Source organism: Heloderma suspectum, chromosome 16 (assembly GCF_057233095.1).
Source record: "Heloderma suspectum isolate Gila_16-S chromosome 16, 16-S_ref, whole genome shotgun sequence".
NCBI lineage: Eukaryota > Metazoa > Chordata > Lepidosauria > Squamata > Helodermatidae > Heloderma > Heloderma suspectum.
In genome coordinates, this window is record NC_139473.1 from 10,142,278 (window position 1) to 10,165,912 (window position 23,635).

General features: G+C 46.1%; 1 protein-coding gene across 9 annotated transcripts in view; it reads right to left on the reverse strand.

Annotated features, from left to right (window-relative positions):
• The window catches only part of NF1 (neurofibromin 1), a 236,608-nt gene that overhangs the window by 123,768 nt on the left and 89,205 nt on the right, over positions 1-23,635 (reverse strand). For all 9 annotated transcript variants that reach the window (XM_084822899.1, XM_084822897.1, XM_084822895.1 and 6 more), the window contains 5 exons: positions 23,090-23,248; positions 21,327-21,424; positions 19,575-19,721; positions 17,969-18,115; positions 16,373-16,483 (listed from right to left, as the gene is read on the reverse strand). In XM_084822899.1, coding sequence (XP_084679025.1) covers positions 16,373-16,483; positions 17,969-18,115; positions 19,575-19,721; positions 21,327-21,424; positions 23,090-23,248 — 662 coding nt within the window. The remainder of the gene's footprint in view (positions 1-16,372; positions 16,484-17,968; positions 18,116-19,574; positions 19,722-21,326; positions 21,425-23,089; positions 23,249-23,635) is intronic.

Here is a 23,635-nt window from a genome sequence, read left to right on the forward strand (position 1 = left end):
AGGATTTTTGTAAACACCCCTGGGGCCAACATCAGCCCGAAAGGCATTGCAATGCTTGTGGTGGTAAACAAACTGCAGGCACCTCCAGTAGCTGGACCTGATTGGCCCATGTAGATAGGCCTCTGACAGGTCAACTGATGTCAGAAAACCGTTCTCTGTCAAGGCTGCAACTACTTGACTTAAATGTCTCCATTTTGAAGTGTCTTTCCAATGAATTTGTCAAGCCGTTTTAAATCCAATATGGTTCTTGTATTCCCATTTTTCTTGGCAACCAAGAAAAAATTAGAATAGACCCCCAATCTTTCCTGCTCCCATGGGATAGGCTCGATTGCCTGAATGGCTAACTTGAATAGCTGATGGCTGTTCAGATTCTTGGACTTGAGAGTCACCCAACATCTGTTCCTGGGACAGTGAGCAAATTCCAGTGCATACCCCTGTGACACAGACTCCAATGCCCATGCATCCATTGTTGTTGATAAACCACTGACGGGCAAACTGAAAAAAATCTGCCCCTGATGGAGCCCCTGGCGTCAGGAGGAATGTGGCTTCTTCGTCCCTTTGCCTGTGCTTGCTGACATGTTTGTGGTCTGTGCCTGCCTTTTGTAAAGTTGCTGGCTCGTAGCCACTTGGTCTTGTGAACTGAAAAACCCTGGATCCTACTGGAGGATTTGTAGGGACAAAGATTAGTCTGAAGCCTGGCTTTTTTGTCCTCCTTCTTGGAAGAGGGAAGCGCCTTCTTTTTATCCTTTCCCTCTACCAGGACTTTCTCAAGGGGCTTCCTGAAAAGCTTGGCCCCTGCAAAGGGAGAGGTTGCTGATCTAGCCTGGGAGCCCAGGTCCCCATCTCAGCTGCACAGCCTAAGTTTCTACAAACTACCGTGTTAGCTGCCAGAGCTCTAGATTCAGCCTGGACTGCATCTATGGATCTGCCCGCCGAGGCATCATGGCCTCCCACACTTCCTTGAGGACTAGGGCTTGCACCCACTGTATGAACTCAGGGTGTGCCCTATCCCCACTTAAATCGGGTGGCTTGGGGGAGGGAGGGGAAGAAGCTCAACTCACCCCCTCCGCTTCCATGCTGTTGCCCTGGAGCGCCCTGCGGTCTCAGCTCCTGCTGCTGGGGGCGGCTGAGTCTCCCGCGCTGTGGGATCGCTCAGTCTCCATGCCCGTCCTGCTCCATGGGGAGGGAGACACAGAGTGGGGCTCCTGTCCACCTGCCCTGCCAGGAGAGGCGGCGGCAGGGCCCACGTCCTCCTGGCCAACAGTGCTGCGAAGAGCAGCAGCACGTGGCCTCTCTGAAAATGCACGAAAAGCGCGCCTCACTGGACCCCACTTCTAAGGGGGCAGGCAGAAAGCGCGGCGGAATTCAATGAGCAGTCCCTTCCCCTTCGTGATATTCCCTGACCCACCTGACAAATTGTCAGCGGGAGGGAGCAGAGAAGACTGACAATCTAAAAAACAAAAAAGCGACCAACGCAGTGAGCACAGAGCTCACCTGAGGCCCTGTTGTGCTGTCAGTAGGCAGGGCTGGTCTGGGAGACCAGGGATATCCCTCCCTCTGGAGGACACCGGCAAGAGGTTGGCCCTGCCTACTGACAGAAGAGGAGTGGCTACCCTGCAGGATCAGAATACTGAATGAGTCCTGGGAACAGGCAGGCTGCTGGATGTGCCCGATCTCGTCTGATCCCAGAAGCCAAGCAGGGCCAGCCCTGGTTAGTACTTGGATGGGAGACCGCCTGGGAATCAGGCTTCCTGCACTGAGCAGGGGGTTGGACTCGATGGTCTTATAGGCCCCTGGCAACCCTACTATTCTATGATTCTACGAACATGAGCTATCCTCACCGGGCTGTTTTTCCTGGCAGGGGGTGACCCCTCGGTTCCCACCCACAAAAGATTGTTGCTTCTTCTGCAAATCTTGGGCTCCTCACAATCATGCTAGCCTTTCCCTCTAGTGAGAAAAAGGGCTGGATGCACCTGATCTCGTCTGATCTCGGAAGCTAAGCAGGGTCAGCCCTGGTTCGTACTTGGATGGGAGACCGCCTGGGAATCAGGCTTCCTGCACTGAGCGGGGGGCTGGACTCGATGGTCTTGTAGGCCCCTTCCAACCCTATGATTCTATGATGTCGAGCAAAGATCTCGTCTGATCTTGGAAGCTAAGCAGGGTCAGCCCTGGTTCGTACTTGGATGGGAGACTGCCTGGGAATCAGGCTTCCTGCATTGTGCAGGGGGTTGGACTCGAGGGTCTTGTAGGCCCCTTCCAACCCTAGGATTCTATGAAATGAGCTCAAGCTAAAGGGTCTGTTAACTCAAAAATGAGTTTTCCCTGCTGCACAGGGGGTTGGAGTGTTTGGCATGCAGGAGGTCTGGTTGAATGGGGTGTTCCAAGAAAGTACCCACGATGTGCCACTTCAACTGAAGTCAGGCCAGCTCAGCAGGCCGGAGCTGGATAACGTTACATAGACGACGGACTGCGTGGTTTGTGAGCAAGCAAAACCAGTGCCAGCATCTGAGCAATGACAGGAAGATCCAAAAAGGGGTGACTGTGGCGCCAATAAAACAGAACTAAACAATGCTTCCGCCTTGCACCGCATGTGAAAGTGGCACATAGGCCTTAAAATAGTAATCAGCCTGACCAGGCTGGGAAAATTATATACCCACAAGAAGGGCTGAAAGGCAAAAATAGAGTTTGTTATATGTGAAGCTACAGTTTTGCACATCGCAGACCGGCTTTCTTGGAAGCTCTACTCTGACTGCACTGACTTCGAAAGAAGCGGGATTGTGATAGCAGTCCTTATTATCTTCAAAAAGTGTATCCCATGGGGAATCATAGAATAGTCATAGAATAGTAGGGTTGGAAGGGGCCTACCAGGCCATCGAGTCCAACCCCCAGGCAACCAAGAGCCAATTCACATCTTACTTCTTTTTTAAGGGCGCAGCTAAGACGTTTCAAATGCATGCTTGAAAATGTCACGTGAGAGTAAATCTGTTTGCCAACAAGTGCACCCTGCAAGGCAGGGATGGGAAATGCATAGCCCTCCAGATATTGCTGGACTGCAGCTCTCACCATTGGGCAGTTGGGAATTGCAGTCCAACATCTACAGGGCCACACATTCCTCCAACCCCACCACTCTAAGGCAGCCTTCTCCAGCTTGGTATCCTCCAGAAATGGTGGACTACAACCCCCAGCATTCCTGACGATGCTGACTGGGTCTGATAGGAGTTGACATCCAACAACTTCTGGAAGGCATGAGGTTGGGAATAGGTGCTCTCAGGGATAGATGGGCTCCAAGCATAATTTCAAAGGTATTTGGGTTCTGAGCAGAACTTCTGGATTTACAGATCCCCAAAGATGCGATCCAGTTTTTCAACCAGAGAGCTTCGGCTATTGGGCAGTATACAAATGAAATGAAATACATACATACATACATAACTAACCAACCAACCAACCAACCAACCAGTCCCAGCCCCACAAAAGTTCCACTCTGGCAACTGTGCTTTCCAAAAGGAAGAGCAGTTTACTGGGAAGCTCGGAAGCACAGCAAAAGCAGCCTGGTGGAAGGCCTTTGTGGCTGTGAGTTGGAGGCAGGAGTTTCAGAGTGCTACACAATTCTGAATTTACATCCTCTCATGCCAACTGGAAAGATGGGGGGAGATTTTAGATCATCCGTTCCCAACCTGATGCCCTCCAGATGTGTTGGCCCGACACATCTGGAGGGCACCAGGCTGGGGGAGGCTGTTTGAGGTAGATGCTCCCTCTTGTGGCCATATCATGCAACACATCTGTGACATTTAGCAGGAAATGAGTGAGCACACCAGAGATGCAATAAACAGTAGGTAGCCTCTAATTTTAAGCACTGATGCTCTGGCTTTGATAAATTCTCCCTTCCTCTTCAATCATCCTTTGCTAATATTACTCTACAGAAGTCACAGGAAAATTAAAGAGTTCTCAAGAGAGACTGAAGACCATTCAAACAATACCATTTTGTGCACAAGGTTTAAGCATTAAGGCACACAGGCTATGCCCCCTGTGCCCCCCCCCCCAGCAAACTTGCATTTCTGTGTATTTCAAAAGCAGCGCAACAACTTTCTGTACATAGACGTATTTTGTGGTCTGCGTGTTTGCGCAGGGGTTGGGTGGAGTGTGGAGACGTTCACATTTCTAATATACCAAGCATGTTACTACCTGCCCAGCATCACAGGGACAGGGAGGAGTGTAAGCTCAGTGAGTCTATGTCACATGCATTGAAACGACCACATTCCTGCACACAATACGCTGGAACACTTGGGCACCTGACAACTGGAACGAGCCGAAGACTGACGAACTTCTGTTTTATTACTAGAGTTTCAGTGGTGCAACCTATTCTTCCGTTTGTAATGCAGCGTGTTGGACACAACTAGACCGTTATTTGAGCCCAAGTATTTATGGTCGGCTTAGGGCCACGGTGGCTTAGTGGTTAAGACGCTGAACTGCAGACTGTAAGGTCAGCAGGACAGCAGTTCGAGACCCGAGTGCCGCGTGACGGAGTGAGCTCCCGTCTTCAGTCCCAGCTCCTGCCAACCTAGCAGTTCGAAAGCAAGAAATTGCAAGTAGATAAATAGGTACCGCCTCGGCGGGAAAGGTAACAGCATTCCGTGCACCTCGGTGTTCAGTCCTGCCGGCCACATGACCACGGAAGCGTCTTCGGACAGCGCTGGCTCTTCGGCTTAGAAACGGGGATGAGCACCGCACCCTAGAGTTGGACACGACTGGTTGGGGACACCTTTACCTTTTTTTAAATTTATGGTTGAAGCCTAGTACTATCGGCAGTAGCTCTCAATGAAGAGCAGGTACTGAGATCCTTCATGATCCCACCTAACCAGGTTTTTGTTCTGTTTCTTTTGGACTGGGCCACTTATGCCATTCCATTGCTATGCAATAACATTAGAGCTTGCTGCTAGTTTCTTCTCACCATGCTAACTGCCATACTTGCATCCAGAACAATCAACTTCTTGTTCTTCATGGGCACTTTGATCAAGTATCATAGAAAGTATCATAGAATCATAGGGTTTGAATGGGCCTACAAGACCACCGAGTCCAACCCCCTGCTCAATGCAGGAAGCCTGATTCCCAGGCAGTCTCCCATCCATGTCTCTCAGTTAGCACAGCGGCAGTCTCAGGGGTTTTTTTCCCCCACCGTTGACTCTGCAATTCCCTACAATGACACTGCAGAAACTGCTCTATTTACTAGCTCATATTTGATCAACAAATGAGAACTGCTTAAAGGCATGCCTTGAGTTTAAGTTGCGGTTGCCTTAGGAGAAGGCGAGACTTAAAGGATTCTTTTGAAAAAACAAAAGCAAAATTGTACTGTGTTAAAACTTGGAGGCAAGTTTCATATGATTGTTACACTGAGTCAGAGACAAGAGATACCATAGCTACTGATGTGCTTGAAAAATAATCAATGCTTTTTCACCTTAAGGGTGAAGCCACAAAGCTCAAAATCAACTTGTGTTTCCAACTCCAGGTAGGGATACAATTACTGCCCTATTGTGCCACGACTAGAAGCACATCGATCCAGGAAACGTCATACTCAACAGTGTATGCAACACTCCTTGGAAACAAAGATGCACATGCTATCGTTGCCACTGGCAAAGTTTTTTAACAGATTAACAGCTACTTTTGTAACAACCACCTTAAGAACTTAGGACTAGCCATGCTGGATCAGACAGAGAGTCCCTCTAGTCAGCATCCTGCTTCCTGCATTGGCCAACCAGCTGCCTCCAAGAAGCCCAAAAGCAGGGCATGAAGGCAAATAACTCTCCTCTGGTCCCCAGAAAATGGTTTGCAAAAGTGTATTGCCCCCAAACATGGAGGCTCCATTTAGCCATCATGACTAGTAGCCATTGATAGACCCCTCCTGCTCTATGAACTTTCCCTTTTAAAACCATCTCAGCCGGTCTCCATCACCACATTTTGTAGCAGCGGATTCCCTAAACTGCTTATGGTCGAGGTAGGAAACCTGTGCCCCTCCAGGTGTCTTGGCCTACAACTCCCATCAGCCTTAGCCAGCACAGTCAGTGGCGAGGCATGATGGGAGTGGTAGGCCAATGCATCTGGAGGGCCACAACTTGTCCACACTGGATTATGGGATTTCAAGCAAGCAAGCAAGCAAAAGTTTATTGTAATTAGCAGCCAGCCATTATACAACTTCACACAGATGTAGTACATCCATGCCCTCCAACTTTGCACGTGAGTGCAAGGCTAGTACAAGAAATTTAGCAGTTCTAAAAGTTACATATCTATTAAAATCATGTAATAAAAAACATAGCTTTTCAATAGGTGACCGTCCGTTCATCCGAACCAACAAGGGAAGGATATATATTTTCCTAATATCAGAATAGACGTCACATTCTAAGATAAAATGAGTAATCTTCCAAAATTAAAGGGTTACAAGAGCAAACTCTGCCTTCCTTGGGGATACCCTGAAGGCACCCCGTACAATCTGCTAATGGAAGTACATTTAGCCTTGCCCAGAAAAAGACTGATCTCATCTTACTAGAGGGTAAGTCAGCAAAACAATTTGGAAGTTTAAGAAAAGAAGGGACTAAATTCACATATATCTTGTTTGATAAACAGCTTGAAATTTTGGCCAGTTGGGACTGCATCTCAATATCGTTAAGACGCTGCAATAGTACTGACTTAGCTCTATCATAACCCAGTGTCAATAAGAAGGGTATAGAAAACCCTGTATCTGCAATAATGAAGAGAATCTTTTGTCTCCAAGAAACAGGTCATTTCCTCAACTGCAGTCAATACAAAGTCAGACATCTGCTTAAATAACACCTTCAGCCAAAAAAGCAAGGCTGACTTAAGGGCTTTAACTTTTATTGACATCGGTCCCAATTCAGCACAGATTGTTACCAATTTGGTAGAAACTGGGACAGAAAGGAGTCTGCATAGAAATTTATTTTGGGCTTTTTCAATTGGATCTACTTAAGCCACTGCCCACAATGGAGCCCCATGTAATATTTGTGGCAGGACTCTAACCCAATAAAGCTCAAGTGCCAAATGCACAAGTTTACCTCCTTTAGTATGATGGAAGCGTACCAACCCATTAAAGAATCTTATCAGCCAGCACAGCATTGGTTTGTATCTGGAGGGACCAAGACCCTGATTGCTGGAATATGACCCCAAGATACTTAAAAGGGGAGACTTGTTCTAAACTGTTCCCATCCATTTTCCAACTGTAAACATGCCTTGATTTACCAAACACAATGGTCTTAGTTTTATTGTAATCAATACAAAGCTGTTCATTTCTACAATAATGACTAAACTGCCTTAGCAGTCTACGCAATCCTACCTGAGCATGAGATATAAGGATGGCATCGTCTGCATGAAGAAGGATAGAGACCTTGTGGTGACCAGCTTTAACTGGGAAGTAACAATCTCCCTTTAAAAACTCTATAACATCATTTTTAAAAAGGATTGTGAAGAGGTACTTGCTGTAGTCTATCCTGCATCTCCTGCCAATCGGGTTCATTAGAAATCCCTAAGTTCTGGCGTGATAAGAGAGTGGCTGTTGGGCAACATAGAAATGTAAATGAGTAAGTAAATGAATGAATAAATAAAATCTCAGCGTACTTTTGCCACAGCATGCACAATTTTATACACCTCTGTGACAGCATGCTCCAACCTGGTGGCCTCCAGATGCCTTGGACTGCAACTCCCATCATCCTCAGCCAGCACCAGGTTTGGGGAGGCTGCTCTGTCACAAACCTCCTTTTAATCTTCCATGGCCTAGGTTTGCAAACGGCAGGTTGGGACTCCTGCCTTGCGGGGGAGAATGGAGAAAGAGGTCATAAATGCTGGAGCTTTGCGGGGGAACACTGCTGGAGGAAGAAGCTACTCGGTTCCTGCTCTCTGGGTCGGGGCCTTCGGCAGCCAGGCAAACCGGAAAAGAGTGTAAGCCAGGAGTTAGGATGGTGAGAGGCAGGGGCTGTAAAAATTTATACTAAAGGCTTTAATCCCCACCACAGAGGATACCTGCTACTGTAGATGAGAATCTCCATATACTCAGAAGTTTGAGAAAGGGGTTTTTTTTTTAGAAGTTGGAGAAGTTTTTTTTAGTTTACCTAAAACTCTGGCGGGCTTCCAAGGATCATGAAGCCCCATGTGCGCAGGGTGGGGCAGCGTGCTCCCCCTGTTCCTTTCCAGTGAGAACATTCAATGTAAAACCCCAGCTCCACTCAATCAGGAGCAAACACTGGGTGTGCCCCCCCCCCGTTGTGTCTCACAACCGTCAGGGGTAAATCGGGCTGGATTTTGCACCCCAGCAACCTTATTTATTTACTACATTTATATCCCGCCTTTTTTTCCTCCTCCCCCTCCATTTTATCCTCACAACAACAACCCTGTGAGGTAGGTTGTGCTGAGAGTCTGTGGCTGGCCCAAAGTCACCCAGTGTGCTTCATGGCTGAGTGGAGACTAGGACCCAGGTCTCCTGACTTCCCAGTCCAACTCTAGCCACTACACCACACCAGCTCTTAAAAGGCACTAAGGCTCAAGTGACTGCTGCTCCCAGAGGTCTGTTTGACCCCAGGCTGAACAGAAAATAAAGGGTTTTCTCTATCTACTGGGGAGGCTGCTTTCTCTCACTTAGGCTGAGGCCGGAACTATGTTATCCAGCCCACATGCAATGCCACTGCACCATTCCAAATTGTGGCAAAGGGCTGTTTTGCTGCCGCTGCCATGAATTTCAGTGGCAGGGCCTGCCCTGGAAGGCAACTTGTGGCCCACCCCTGGTTTAAAGAAAGCCAGGAATCTCAACGCTTTAATATAACCTTGAGGGAAACAAGACTTTTTGTACTACATATGGCTCACTAGATTCCAAGTCTTCTATCCCTCCCTAAGGGATTTCTAGAACATGGGGAAAAGCTGTCCTGCAGCCTTGTATTAATCCAAGACATCGTGGCATGCGCGCTGAGAGCTTCTAAAGATGGCTCAACTGGACTATTCACTCCCCAGATTGTGAGATGAGGGTTGAAATATCTCCCCACCCTCTCCTTTTCAGGGAGTAGACTTTGGGGGGGGAAAGCTTCAAGGAAATGCACACACTTACTTCCTCCAGCAAATGCTGGGGAGAAATCATTTCATGTTTGTGATGGTTGCCCTGGAAAAAATGACAGTGAGACATCCACACGCAACCTGAGCCAATCATTTTGAGGCTAGCATTTACATAGCCATTCTGGAATTCTATTTAAATGGCAGAAAAGAGCAGGACAACTCTCAGCTGAACTCAGGGGAACTTCTCAGAGGCTTCTGTATTTTACTCTCATCATAAGCATCTGAAACTGAGAACAGGTATGGAACAATGAATTAAGAAATTAACTGAGCGTATGCGTATTTTAAAAGGGAAATGCATAGGACTGGCTCGCATGATCAGTGGGGAAAACCACACGGTATAGGTCGCTTCCCCTGCCCCCCTGTGCGTGCGCACCATTTCCTTAACTACCCATGCCGCGTAGCCCAGCACGCAATGTGGCGGTGGTGGCTTCTAACTTACCCCACAACCCATGGCTTATAGTAGGGGTTGTGGCACGGGTTGGAAGCCACCCCTACAGTGCTGCACACTGGGTTCGAACACCACAACAACCTGCAATGCGGTACAGGTAATTAAGCACATGCCAGGCGTGCGAGTGGAACGCACAGGGGTGGAGGAAACAACAACATGGTTTCCCCCTGCGATCATGCAAACCCAGCCATAGTCTCCAACTAAGAGCAGACATTTTGATTTTGACAAATATGCACCCACTGGCGAGGGTGGGAGTGGAATCTGATCTGTGAGTTTTGTTCCTACAAATATTCTCATGTGATTTTGGAGCAGTGGCACTGTCAAAGATTAAAAGATATGAATCACCTCATCCGGCAAGGCCAGAATTACAGAACCAGCTACAAAATAGGATAACTTAATTCAGAACAAGACAGTGTTTGTATAATCCTGAGAGTCTTAATTAATTAAGTAATTGAATTGATTTAATTTATAGTCCACTGTTCAGGGTAAACTCTCCGAAGAAGGTTTACTAACGCAAACGTATCTATTTAAAACAAGAGTTAAAAAACAAGCCCAAATCTAAAAAATAATTAAAAACCTGAAAATTAAAAATGCTCCTAGCTCTCACAGTTAATCAAGAAAGAACCTTCAATATGTGGGCAGATGCAACCTAGCACTGCGGGCTGATTCTGACATAACACAGAGTCCAAGAATGATTTTGAATCCTGCTGAAAGAACCATCACTGGAAGACAACCTGTTCTGAAGTGTTTGTCCCAACTGCATGAATTTGCAGAATGACTTCAAAGTCTCAAGGGATTAAGCATCTGCATTCAGTAGCATCTCGGCTGAGGCTTTCAGTAATAATGGAGAACACAGTAAAGTTTGTTTGTTTATTTACTGCATTTAAATGCCAAACCTCCTCCCCTAGCAACAAATAAGCCAATGCATAATAGTGCACAAAGGAACTCTAAAACCAGTTAAGCATCTAGTTTAAGGTTCAAGAGATCCAACATAACTGATATGTGTTCGCTTAAAGTTCTGCCACTGTAATCGAATAAAGAGCAGCTGATATGGTATCTGGTTCTTAGGACAAATGTAGGCTGCAATCTTATGCACACTTACCTGGGAGTAAGTCCCATGAAAATCAATGGCACTTACTTCTGAGTACACATCCACAGAATTGTAGCGTTAAGCCTGTAACCACAAGCTTGGCTTCAGAACAACACACGAATCTTCATTTCTGGCATTGCACAGAGTTACGAGGCTGAGCTTCAAATTAGGAAGCCCTCAGTTTGAATCTTGCTTTTGCCGCGAATTCACTAGCGAGCCAGAGGCCAGCCAGTCTCTCTCAGCACCAGTCTCTCCTCTGCAAAAGAGGCCTTCATGGATGTCTTTTCAAAAGGCCTTTGACCTCTTTTAAATCTTGCATGTGAAATGGATGCAGTTCTGGGCTCTGTTTTAACAGTCTCCATTTTTTTCGCTTGGTATCGTAAATATTGGGAGTTGCCTTGAGGGCCTTTTTGTGGGGCAAAAGGCAGGATACCAATGATTTTATAATGAAAAATATTTAAATGCTGAAGCATTATGTATAAGCTTTTGGAATCTTGTTTGAGAAGCAAGTTCTAAATCTTTGAATAAAATAACAACTTCCAAAACTTCTATATTTTCTGTTCATTTTACTGTTTGGGGTAGGTCAGTTTTTCCCCTTTAACTCTCTGCAAGATCCAGAGACCTACACCTTTAAAAAAAAAAAAAAAAGTTCTGTATATATAAGTAAGCCAAATGTGGTGGGGGAAATAACTTAGAAATTAGGTCAGTAGGACTTCCAAGTAAATATGCTCTGGATCATGCTAAAAAGACACATAATGTGGAAAGTCTGTTTGTTGAATAAACCTGTGAATTGTTAACTGTCACTGTTAAAAACACAGGATGAAGAGGCTGTCAAAATGGCTTTGGTCTGCCCTGGTGGTGGCAATTCTGTACGAATTTCATTCGGTTTCCTCTGCAGATGAAACTACCAAAGCAACTACCGCAAAGAGCAACGCAACTACCACAAAGAACAGTGGAACCACCTCAGGCGGCAACGTTCCTGTGGCTGCAATCCCACTCCTCTTCACTTTATTGTCTTTCTGTCTTTTCTTTGTGAATATAAGCTTTAAGTTACCCTGTTTATCACCTGAATTGTAAGTACAGTTCAAGAAAATTGAATCTAACTCAAATCAATGAGCCTTTAACCATCTTCACTGAATTTTCTAATGAATGTGCATTCTATTAGCAAATCCATCAGTACAAAATGTCTCAGACAGCAAATCAAGACATGTTTTCGTTGTTCAAGATAGGTATGAATTTCCCCTTAGTTTCCCTCTGTACCACAAGTCAAGCTGGTTGTCAATAATAATGGGATATCTTAACCGAGTTAAATGCATTTAAGCATGTTTCTGTATTAATGAGGCATTATGTGGCAAAACAAAAAGTGGAAGTTGACAGCACGGCATCTGGACTACAGAAACGAAGACGCGTTTAAAAAGCCAAGGGACTCAAGGCACAAGCAGACTATTCTGGAAAAGCAGTTAACGGATAGAGCAAGAAGCTATGTTACACACCTCATTTTAAAATGAAATTCACTTTATCATAAATGGTTGGAGGTCTTAATAAATTCTGTAATTACAGCAGACATGTCTCTTGCAAGGACTATTTCATCAGATGAATAAGCCTCTACTTCGACTGAGTGATGCACAAACCATTTCAGGAAAGTCATCCACATTCTACAGCCAGAAAAATAGGTCATTTTCTGACCTGCAACATGCAGCCCTCTAACCCCAGTTCTACAAGGTGCTGAAAGGCTTGGGGGATGCTTGCAGCCAGTGCAATCCTGGACGCTCATCTGTCTGAACGATAGCAGAAATAAAGGAGGCTGTCCTATACCAGGTCCAAGTATTTGTTCATCTAGCCCAGTACTGTCTCCTCTGAGTGGGGTCAGCAGGCAGAGAAGCATCTTTATATGTATTTATTTTTATTTATTTCATTTCTATACCGCCCAATAGCTGAAGCTCTCTGGGCGTTCACAAAAATTCTTTGTGATCAGGCAGAGAAGCATCTTTGCCATTGCCTGCTACCTGCCCCCTTTTCACTGGAGATACTGCCTGGGAGTGAACCCGGGACTTTCTGAAACCTAAACAGGGGCTCTGTGACTGAGCTGTGGTCCCTCCACACACAGCCGCTCTGCCATGGAGTCACCACATCCAGGAATGTGGTCAAGTCTCATTTCAGCAATACTGAAAGTGACAAGGAATCTACAAACTTGGCTCAGAAAGCAAGGTGCACGGCATTTATTTGATTTTTTTTTTTTTTTACATCTCCCAAACCTACTGGGTCTTTTTAGGCACTTTGTTTTGTTTAACCCCCCTCTGCCCTCCCCTTGTCACAAATTTCAAGTACCTTCTTTCCTGACATCACAAGCAGTGCACAAAAAGGTCATACATTTTGGCACTCCCAGCATTCATTTCTTGTTACCAGTAGTGCCCAACTCCACTGATCAGCAATGCTATTTCATGGACAACCCTTCAGGCAGGGGTGGGGAACCGCCGGCCTGGGGGCCACTTCCAGCCCTCCAGCATTCCCCAGAAGGCCCCTCCCCTTTCCTTGGCCCCACCCCTTTGCTCCCAACCATAGATTATTTGGTAGTTTCCCAGCTTTTGTGCAGTTTTCCCCCCTTATAAAATTTATTATAGCTGATATGCTTGAATTTTATTCATTCATTCATTTGATTTCTATACCGCCCAATAGCCGAAGCTCTCTCATCCCCCTTGCTTCCAGCCCCGCCCACCGCTGAAATGCAACCCCCAAGAGCTTCTTTGAAACCAAATTTGGCCCTTGGGCTGAAAGAGAATAGGAAGTTGTCTGAGAAAAGATCATGGTTTTTACACCTTAAGAAATAGGACTTACGGACAGCGGAAAAGGGAGACCAAGTAAGGGGGTGGGGAAGGGTTCATTCAAATTGAACATCACATGAAAAAAAAAAGGAGGGATTCAGAAGGACTAACACAAGCATACCTACAGCCACTATGTAACACAGCACAACTGCACAGCTGTGGTTTCACATTTCAATTCAACTGACATCTACAAGATTTGCATTCTTTCGGTCCCCTTGATGCATGGCAACTTGCCACCCTGAAGATGTTGTCGGATTGCAACTCCCATCAACCCTACCCAACATAGCCAATAGTGAGGGATGATGGGAACTGCAGTCCAACAACATCTGGAGGGCCACATGTCGCCCACCCAGGCATACATCGCAATGAACAACCGTGACACATACGAACATGTGAAGCGGTGTTATACCCAATCACGCCACTGGTGCATCTTGCCCGGTATGTTCTGCTCTGACAGATGGTGACGCTGCAGGGTGCTGGGCAGACAGCTTTGCCAGCCTTGCTCCCTGAGATCCTTTTAATTGGAGATGCTAGGAACTGAACCCCCAAACCTTCTGCATGCAAGGCATGGGCTCCATCGCTGAACTATGCCTCCCTGCTCTTTCCCATCTGGTAAACAGCAGCCCAGAATTCAGCTCACGGGCCACATGGTGAACCCCACTGTCTCCAGCATTTCACCACATACACACCCTTCTCATTTGCATCACTTGCTCATCATAACTTGGCTCTATTTCTCAAGCCAATACTACTCCATGCTCCTTGGCTTATGCCTGTGATGACAGCCAACTGTGTAGCAAAGCATGTTCTTGACAAATGCCGCACTTAGCTCAGGCACAAATACTTGTGCTGAACAGTCAGCACAATTAATGAACAAGAGAACAGCGACACAGATGTGCACACAATACAATTTGTGGTGCGTACATACACACTAACTGTGATCAAAGCTCTTTGGTTATCAGTTCAGGGTCAGGAGAGTGAAGATTCTAGTTTGTTTCTGCTGCTGCTGATGAAATGCTGAATACACACACACACACGCCCATACAGCAGCCATCAATTTGTTTTCTCTGTCAGCGATATATATATGCTTGCTTCACGATCAAACAGAAAAAAAGCAATCCAATTCGCACTCAGAGCTGTGCACAGATAGGGACCATCCACTGTGTACATTGAACATACCAACAGCCGTACTGGATCAGACCGATGGCCTATCCAGCCCAGCATTCTCTTCTCACAGGGGCCAAACTGATGCCTGTGGAAAGTCCACAAACAGAACACGAGCACAACTGCCCCCTCCTGTTTGTATTCCCAAGCAACTGGTATGCAGAAGCATCCTGCCTCTGATACTGGAGGTAATATATAGCCATCCAGACTAGGAGCCACTGATAACCTTACCCTCCATTAATTTGTCTAATCTGCTTCTCAAGCCTTCCAAATTGGTGGCCATCACTAATCTTGTGGCAGCAAATTCCATAGTTTAACTATGCGCGTGCACAGCGCATAGCTCAAATCTGTCCTGAATCTCTTGCCATTTAGCTTAATTGGATGACCCTGGGTTTTAGTATTATATGACAGGGAGGAAAGGCTCTGCCTCTTGACCTTCTCCACACTATGCATCATTTTATACACCTCCATCGTGTCCTCCCTTACTCATCCCTTCTCTAAGCTAAAGAGGCCCAAACATTGTAAACTTTTCTCATTGGGAAAGTGCTCCAGCCCCTTGAGTGTTTTTGGCTCCCCTTTTCCAACTCTACAATATCCTTTTTGAAGTACCACAACCAGAACTGCACACAGTATTCCAAATGTGGTTGCACCACAGATTTGTATAAAGGCATTATACTGGCAGCTTCATTTTCCAAAACCAAAACAGAGGGTGTCTTTAAAAAAAAAACCTGCACAATTTAAGCTTCTTTTTTGTAAGACCTAAGGCTGCGTCACCCATGACAATCTGCCTATTCAGAAATAGATCTCATTGTACAGGGATTCCCTCCCTACAATATATACCATATCGTTTATCAAGTCTATTTTCCTGTGGGCACATTGATCAGGAAATATCTACACCATGGCCACGCTGGCTGGGAATGATGGGAATTGCAGTCCAACACATCTGGAGGTGCGTTGAAAGTGATGGCTTTTTTTTAATGGTCCCCAACATGGGATTTGCCTTTTTCACAGCAGCCACACACGCTGACTGGGTTCACACAACATAACTCACACTCAAGGTTGAACATGGATCGAGTGTGGGTTGTTGTTGAACCATAGGTTGTTGTGTTGCTTGAACCCATTGTGCTAACAAGCCGTGGTTTGTTAACCACGAACAACCCATGAAGAGAACCCATGGTTTGCTTTTGGGATGTGAACCATGGATTGTTCGAGGTTAATGAACATAGTTTATTATCGCAGCTGGGTTCAGACAACACAACAGCCCACATTTCAATGACAACCCACACTCAACCTATACTCAGCCTTGTGTTGCATGAACCCAGTCACTGGGTTGACATCTTCACTGTGGTATCCAACACAACCTGACATTCTCTTTCCCAGTTAGTCACTGCCAGCTCAGACCCCATTGGCATATATGTGAATTTAGGATTTCTAACTTGGGGAATAGTTAGAAATAGCTCTCCTCAGCTCTGGAAGGAATACAGGGCAAGCCCTACAGACACACAGGAGCAGCAAATTTAAAAATCCTTATTCTATGGGAACACTTCTAAACAGCAAGTTAGCACTACAGACATTTGCTGGTATGTTTTTGCACGTGCACGCGCCCCACTTTGCCAACATTTTCAGAATGCAACCAAAACACTGGTGCGTCATAGTTTGAGAAGCTGCAAAATGTACTTGTTTCCTCCTTCATATAGAGTTTGCAGCTTTGAATAGCGAATATTAAAGAAGAATGAGAAGTCGTCTTACCGGCGAGCGATGTAGTAGAAAACAGGATTGCCGGCTTTTGACGTCCCAGCTTGGTAGAAAATATTTAATGTTTTCAGGGCCTTGAACTCCTCTTTTTCATGCACCTGATGCCTAAGGATGCAAATATAAGCAGAAGGCATCAAATTCATGCTTGTGTGCCTGCATGTTTTCCCCAAACCAGAAGCTGATTGCCATCTGTCTCAGGCTTACCCAGAACACTTCCATCACACACAGGAACATTTATACAAATACTCCAGAGATATGGCTAAACAGGCAGAGGGAGTCTACAAAAAATACCCTGGAGCCTCAGAGTGTGTAAGAAGATGTGGGAGTAGAGACACGAACATTCAAAATGAAGGAAAAACATGGAAAGGACTGTTTTGGTCAGTCTGTTGTGACAGATTCACGCTTAAAGTGATTGCTAAAACCATTAAAGAATAATTTTGTCACAAAGTTGTCATCTCTGTCACTGGAGGGCCAGGTGACCTCAGGGGCTCGAAGCACCCAGTGCCAACTTCGGGGTGCGTGACAATTACACCCGTTTCTGGATAGGCATAGCTTAGCCACTGTGGTTCATGAAATGGTAAGCTCACGACTAGATTACTATAATGAACTCTGTGTGGGGCTGCCCTTGCACCTGGTTCGGAAGCTGCAGCTAGAGCAGAACACAGAAGTAGGGTGCTCAGTGAGACACCCAGCCACGTTCACGTTACACTTGTGCTAAAAGAACTGCACTGGCTGCCTATTAGGTCCCAAGCTATGTTCAGGGTTAAGTTGTTGACATACAAAGCCCTAAACAACTTGGAGCCAGAATACTAGCAGACCGCTTTTCCATATATATATGGAGGTGGTGGGCTCTCCCACACTGGAGGCATTCAAGACGAGGCTGGACAGCCATCTGTCAGGGATGCCCTGACCTGGATTCCTGCATTGAGCAGAGGGTTGGACTCCATGGCCTTGTAGGCCCCTTCCAACCCTACTATTCTATGATTCTATGATATATGGAGGTAGTGGGCTCTCCCACACTGGAGGCATTCAAGATGAAGCTGGACAGCCATTTGTCAGGGATGCTTTGACTTGGATTCCTGAATTCAGCAGGGGGTTGGACTCAACGGTCTTATAGGCCCCTTCCAACCCTACTATTCTAGGATTCTATATCCAGCTGACCTTTAAGATCTTTAGAGGAGGCCTTGCTGATCGTTCCATGACCAACAGACTATCGCCACATAACATCTCAAAAGCAGGGCCTTCTCAGCAGTGGTGTCCGCCCTCTGGAACACCCTCCCTTATGCAGTTCGGGTGGCAGAAACAGTGGTCCATTTTAAATGCCTCCTGAAAACACACTTGTTGACGCAGGGTCTCTGGCTTGTAATTCATCGCAATTAATCATACTGCTTCTCCATTTTAGTTGTTTCTGCATTGCTTTTTTATTGTCATTTTAGTTGTAATTGTTTTTTAATAGTGTATTTTAAACAGTGATCTTTAATACTGTTATATGTCAACCACTTAGAGGTCTTATATTAACCGGGATATAAGTATTATAAATAAATAAATAAATAAAATAAAAAAGCGACACTAGGGTTCACTGGCCATTACCTAGTCATAAATTCTTCAAACTTGGAACTGGTGAGATTGATGCTTGACCACTGGGTGTCTGCCACAGGCTTGTGCTCAGGAGGACCAAGGTAAGCAAGCAAAGTCGCCATCTTGTCAAACGGACGCCTTCCAACAGCTTTGTGGTCCCTAGAAAACAACAGCAATAACCCCCTCAATAAAATTTGTAACCGCTGGGGTTCTTATTTTCTTCTCTTTTGCTCTGAAGTAACATTCACCGTCCTGCAAGTTGCCCCTGGTAATCAGTCACATAAGTATTTTAGCATTTTTAGTGTGTAAAATACTTTGCTCTCTTTATACCAGAAAACCCAGTTTGCTCACTGCAAGCATAGATAAGGTTTCTGGCTTCTAAGAACAACCCTCCCCACTGCAATCCAAGGCTTATTAGAGTGTGTGAACAGAGAAGTCCCATTCCGTGCACACGTATGTTCCCAGCTACAATTCTTCCCTCCCCCAATCTCAGATTGGCTTGAAACTCCCATGACCCACCTCCCATCCCATTATATCTGAGCTCTGGCTTGCTCTGTGCTGGAAGTACTGGCCGGGTTCGGATGATCACAGGGGAAAAAGAAACCACCGTGGCTTCTTTTCCCACCCCACATGTGCTGCTTTGTGACCCGCAACGCAAGCACGGGCTGTCGTGTCATACAAACCCAGTGAGGTGCGCAGCAGGGGTGGCTTCTAAACCACCCCACAACCCCTACAACACACTTTGCCGAGTTCAGGCAACGCGATAACGCGTGCCACGTTGTCTTCTTTCCCCCCGTGATCGTCCGAACCTGGCCACTGACTGCTATTACAAGGAAAACTTTATATCTCAGCTTTCACAGAGAAAAAGGTAGAAATGTCCAATTTTCAGGCTCTTCTAGTAACTGAGATGCACCGTACTAGGCTCTTGCACAATTATAGCTATGCAGTTGTGGAAGGACCACAAACGTTTTGATGCTGCTGGCAATAACTGAGGCCCAAGCATGTCCTTGTAGACTCAAGAAAGGAGCAGCCTACATGCAGTGAGACCAATGGTCCATATAGCTCAGAACATGCAAAATCAAGCAGCAGCCTGTTTCTCATGCAGCTCCTTTCCAACCCTGGCACCTGAAATCATTTAAACAGAAATCGTGGAGACTGAACCTGGTGCTTCAAATGCAAGCAGCATATATTCTGTCCTGGCGTTGTGTCCTTACTGGTAAAATCCAGGCAGAACCCACAGAGCCAGACACTGAAGTGCTGTTATTGGAGGAACATCAAAATGATGCCCATTTTACAGATCACACAAGTGAGGCTAGGTGACAATTTGTATTCTGGTCTTAGATCTAAGCCAGATTAGCGGTATAAGGTGACTATTTTTACAAGTCTGCTTGAAGCAGAAAGAATGGGGCTTAAGGACACTTTGGTGGTACATTTACACTCCTGCATAACTTGTCAGAGACAAGCACAGACTTCACAAAAATGGAGCAGTGGTGTGAATTAAAACATAAAAGGTAGAGCCGGTACAAAATGAAGCCCTTGTCCATATGGATAAAAGGCTATTTAATGAAAAGGTAAATCTCCCACCAACTGCTTTTGGCCGCTGGTCAGTTACTTTTACCTGTTGCTGGAAAGGTATTGGCCTATCTTCTCCTGATTGTTCCAGAGCAGACGATGTAGAGCAAGGACATTGCCGTCACTGATGAAAGAGAGGCTGTGATTGACTGTGTCACTCGCTGGACAATCGGATGCAATGTCAAGGAAAAACCTACAGGGAAAGGGAAGCCATCGTGGTTTTCAGCAACGACATCAGAGCATCCCACTCCAACGAAAGCAACATGGATTTGCTTTCTGGCACAGAAATTGTGGCTGAACAGCATGATATTCATGGCCAGATGCTTAAATCACCAGAGCACAGGGCAGGCACATCCACATTTTCCCAAAGATGAGATGCTGGCTGCTAGGGCTATTGCACTGGAGCTGCAGCCATCACCCATGCCAGCCCAATATATGCTCACACAAAGTCCTGTGGACAGCAAGGAGAACCGTGCATCAAAATTTCTCCCTTCTTTGCCCAGCACAGCACACACACGGCTGCTTAACAGGAGGGATGGGAGCCCCCTTGGCTCCAGGATAGGAAGGCGATTCTCCACCACCTAAGGGCTGCCACCTAGGGTCCTCTGAGGGCTCTCTGCTGCAGCTGCCTAATGTGGGATTGCCAGCCACGCGCAAGAGGACCTTTTCCTTTGCCGCCCTCAGTTGTGGAACGACCTGCCGGTTGAAATGCGCCTGCTGACCTCTTTGAAGGTTTTTAAGCAGGCATTAAAGACTCGATTATTCTGGCAGGGCTTCCCTTTTTATTGATTGATTTATTTCATTTATATCCCGCCTCTTTTTCCCTCTTGCAAGGAACCCAAGGCAGCTTACATGATTCTCCTCTCCCTTTTATCCTTCCAACAACCCTGTGAGGTAGGTTGGGCTGAGAGTCAGTGACTGGTCCAAAGTCGCCCAGGGAGCTTCCATGGCCGAGTGGGGACCAGAACCCGGATCTCCCAGCTCCCGGCCCAACACTCTCGCCACTACAGCACGCTGGCCCTCGAGAGCTTTTGAAATTTGTGCTCCTTTTGCTGACTCTTGTATACTGTTTTTAAGCTGTGTTGTTTTACTACTGGATTTTTATTTTTATTCTTTGTTAAATTGTTTTTAGTTCAAAGTCGTTCTTAGTTAGATGTTGTTCGTACATATTGTCCGTATGCTTTTCTGTAAATGGCTTTTAAACTTTGTGCACTGTATTTTAACGTTTTGACTTTTGTAAACCACTTTGGTTTACAAAAGAGAGCTTCGGCTATGGGGCGGTATCGAAATGTAATAAATAAAAAGAAAGAAAGAAAGAAAGAAAGAAAGAAAGAAAGAAAGAAAGAAAGAAATCGCTCTGCCCCACGGTTGCTTCCCAGCACTTGGCCTTCAGTGACACACTGCTCCCAACCCCAGAAATCCCACCGAGATATCGCGGCCATCGACAAAACCTCTCCTCTTCCAGGAACTTGTCTGATCCCCACCCACACCCTTCAAAGCCTTCCACGCTAGATGGCTCATGTGTGGGATCAGCCACACACATGCTCCGGCTCTGGCCTGCCTGCGCTGTATCACACCTCCTGCCTCTCGGACTGCCGTTTGCTGCCCTTGGGATTTAACTACTTGCCAGCCTCGCTCACACTACCTGCCTCTGGCCTATTTGACTGCTGCCTCTGGAAACCAGCCCATGCCTGCTCTAAACCATGCAGCTTGCCTCTGGGCCCTCCAACTCACTTCTGCCCCCGCAGACGGTAAAGGCAAAAGGTCCTTTTAAGCCTTCGCCTTCTAACGGGCTTACCTTCGTGCTGCATCAAAGTTGCTTTTTACAAAGTCATTAAAAGGCCGCATGTGTTCTTCCTTTGTAAACAAGACGTGGTTGGCGATGCTTTGGAGTACCTAAAAAATAAACAAAACGGCTGAAGCAGCTCATATAAGCTGGCATGTCGAGCTGTGCCAGAAAGCGCTTTTCTTTGGCATACTCTCAGCATTGGAAAATAAGACATTTTAAGTGGAGCTGATGGAACATCTGGTATCACAGAATCATAGAATAGTAGGGTTGGAAGGAGCCTACAAGGCCATCGAGTCCAACCCCCTGCTCAATGCAGGAATCCAGGTCAAAGCATCCCTGACAGGTGGCTGTCCAGCTTCATCTTGAATGCCTCCAGCGTAGCATGAATGCAACCTGCTGTGTGCATGCCAAAGAATTGTCAGCTACCTGTTTTACTTGAAATGCCTCAAGGCCAACACAACTTACAGCACCTAAAGCTTTAAGCCGGGTGACAAGACTCAAAATGTAGCTATTCCTTTGCTGAACTGTACGACTGGTTTACACATTAAGCAAAATGGGGTGGTGGAATAGGGTATGTGAACAGACTGTAGGTGGGGGGGGGGTACTGTTTTTTTTAATGCTCCCCAATGTAACCCCCCCCCCCGCAAGTTAAAAACAACAACATTAGCACAAGAACCAGAATATTTCTAGCCTGACCTCCCTGTTGTGTGAGTTTTCCATTCAGAGGGAATTATGTATATAGGGGAAGATCCACAGATGTGTAGTCTGAAGTGATAGAGCTATTCAAGTACTTGAAAGGCTGTCACAGAGAGGAAGATTCCGGCTGAACATCAGGAGAAACGTCCTGACTGTTAGAGCAATATGACAATGAAGCCAATTACTTAGGGAGGTGGTGGGCTCTCCCACACTGGAGGCATTCAAGACGAGGCTGGACAGCCATCTGTCAGGGATGCTCTGACTTGGATTCCTGCACTGAGCAGGGGGTGGACTCGATGGTCTTGTAGGCCCCTTCCAACCCTACTATTCTATGATTCTATGAAGTGCTACAGTCCATTTTACCACCTTGGAACTCTACCACTTCATTCACTTGTCCTGCTGCATGCGTAGAGACCAGGCCTAAATAGTGCTTAAAGCCAGGGTGGGAAAACCCTTGGACCACATGCAGCTTCCTGGCCTTGCCCCCGCTGCCAAAATTCGGCGGCACAGCAGCAAAACGGGGATGATTTTTCCTATAACACATCGGAAACAGGCTGCGATTTGCCACTGAAATTCAGCAGCGCAGCAGCGTTTTTCTGCCACACCACCGAACTTCAGCAGCGAATTCTGCACGGGGGACAGGGGCCCCTGATGGTTTGGGGAGGGAAGACTTGCTCCTGGACCCCCGAAGTTGCCTAACCCTAGTTTAAAGGCTTAGAAAACAATGATTTGTAAGAAAAGCTCATCCATGTGTTCAGAGCTATGAATAAATAGGGCTGGGGGAGGGAAAAGATTGCTCCTGTTCACAAAGTAAGATGCATTCCAGTTTTTCCTCTCTCTCCTACTCCGAAAAAAAACTACCCAGGTTTTCCTCAAATGAATGGAAGTTTTCCAAATCTTTCTGGGCAAAGACACGCTCTGGGCAAAGATGCGCCCTGTTAATTTTCCAACAAACTGTGCCATTATGCTTGAAGTGAAAGTTTATTTCCAACAACCATAATCATTATTTGCCATACTTCACCAAGATCAAGCCCTCCCTCCCCACAAACATGCACAAAACAAATGCAGTTCTTCACCTTCGACATTAACTTCAAGCCCCTTTCAATTCTTGGTGGTGGCTTCTTATCCAATATTCCAGCCTCATACGGCGAGACAATTGCAGGATTGATGAACCTCAGGAACATGGCACTCCCAACAGCTCCAATGCTGTTCTGAGGAAACCGCTGACTGACAACCTAAATAGCATAAGTTGAAATTTGATAAAGACACAATTGATACAGGGGGGAAAAGAAGCATGAAGAAAAAAGTGTGAGAACATTTCAACTCCCTAAACACCGCCAATCCTTCCACACCTGTCACTGCACAGGACTGAAAAAGGATAGGGGGTCAAAATGGCTCTAATTAAACAGACTCCAGAGGAAAGTGCCAAATTGTTATTGGAAGATAAGGAAGAAAGAAAAGGTTATTAATAATAGAATAGACAAGGCATGATTTTACTCCACAGTTTCCTTCTCTCACCCCAACACATACAGACACACTCTTGTGGTATGAGCAAATCCATATAATCCAAAATAAAACCCCAAAAGCCACTTCAAAGAACCCTAATCTAAAGGAAAGCAAGA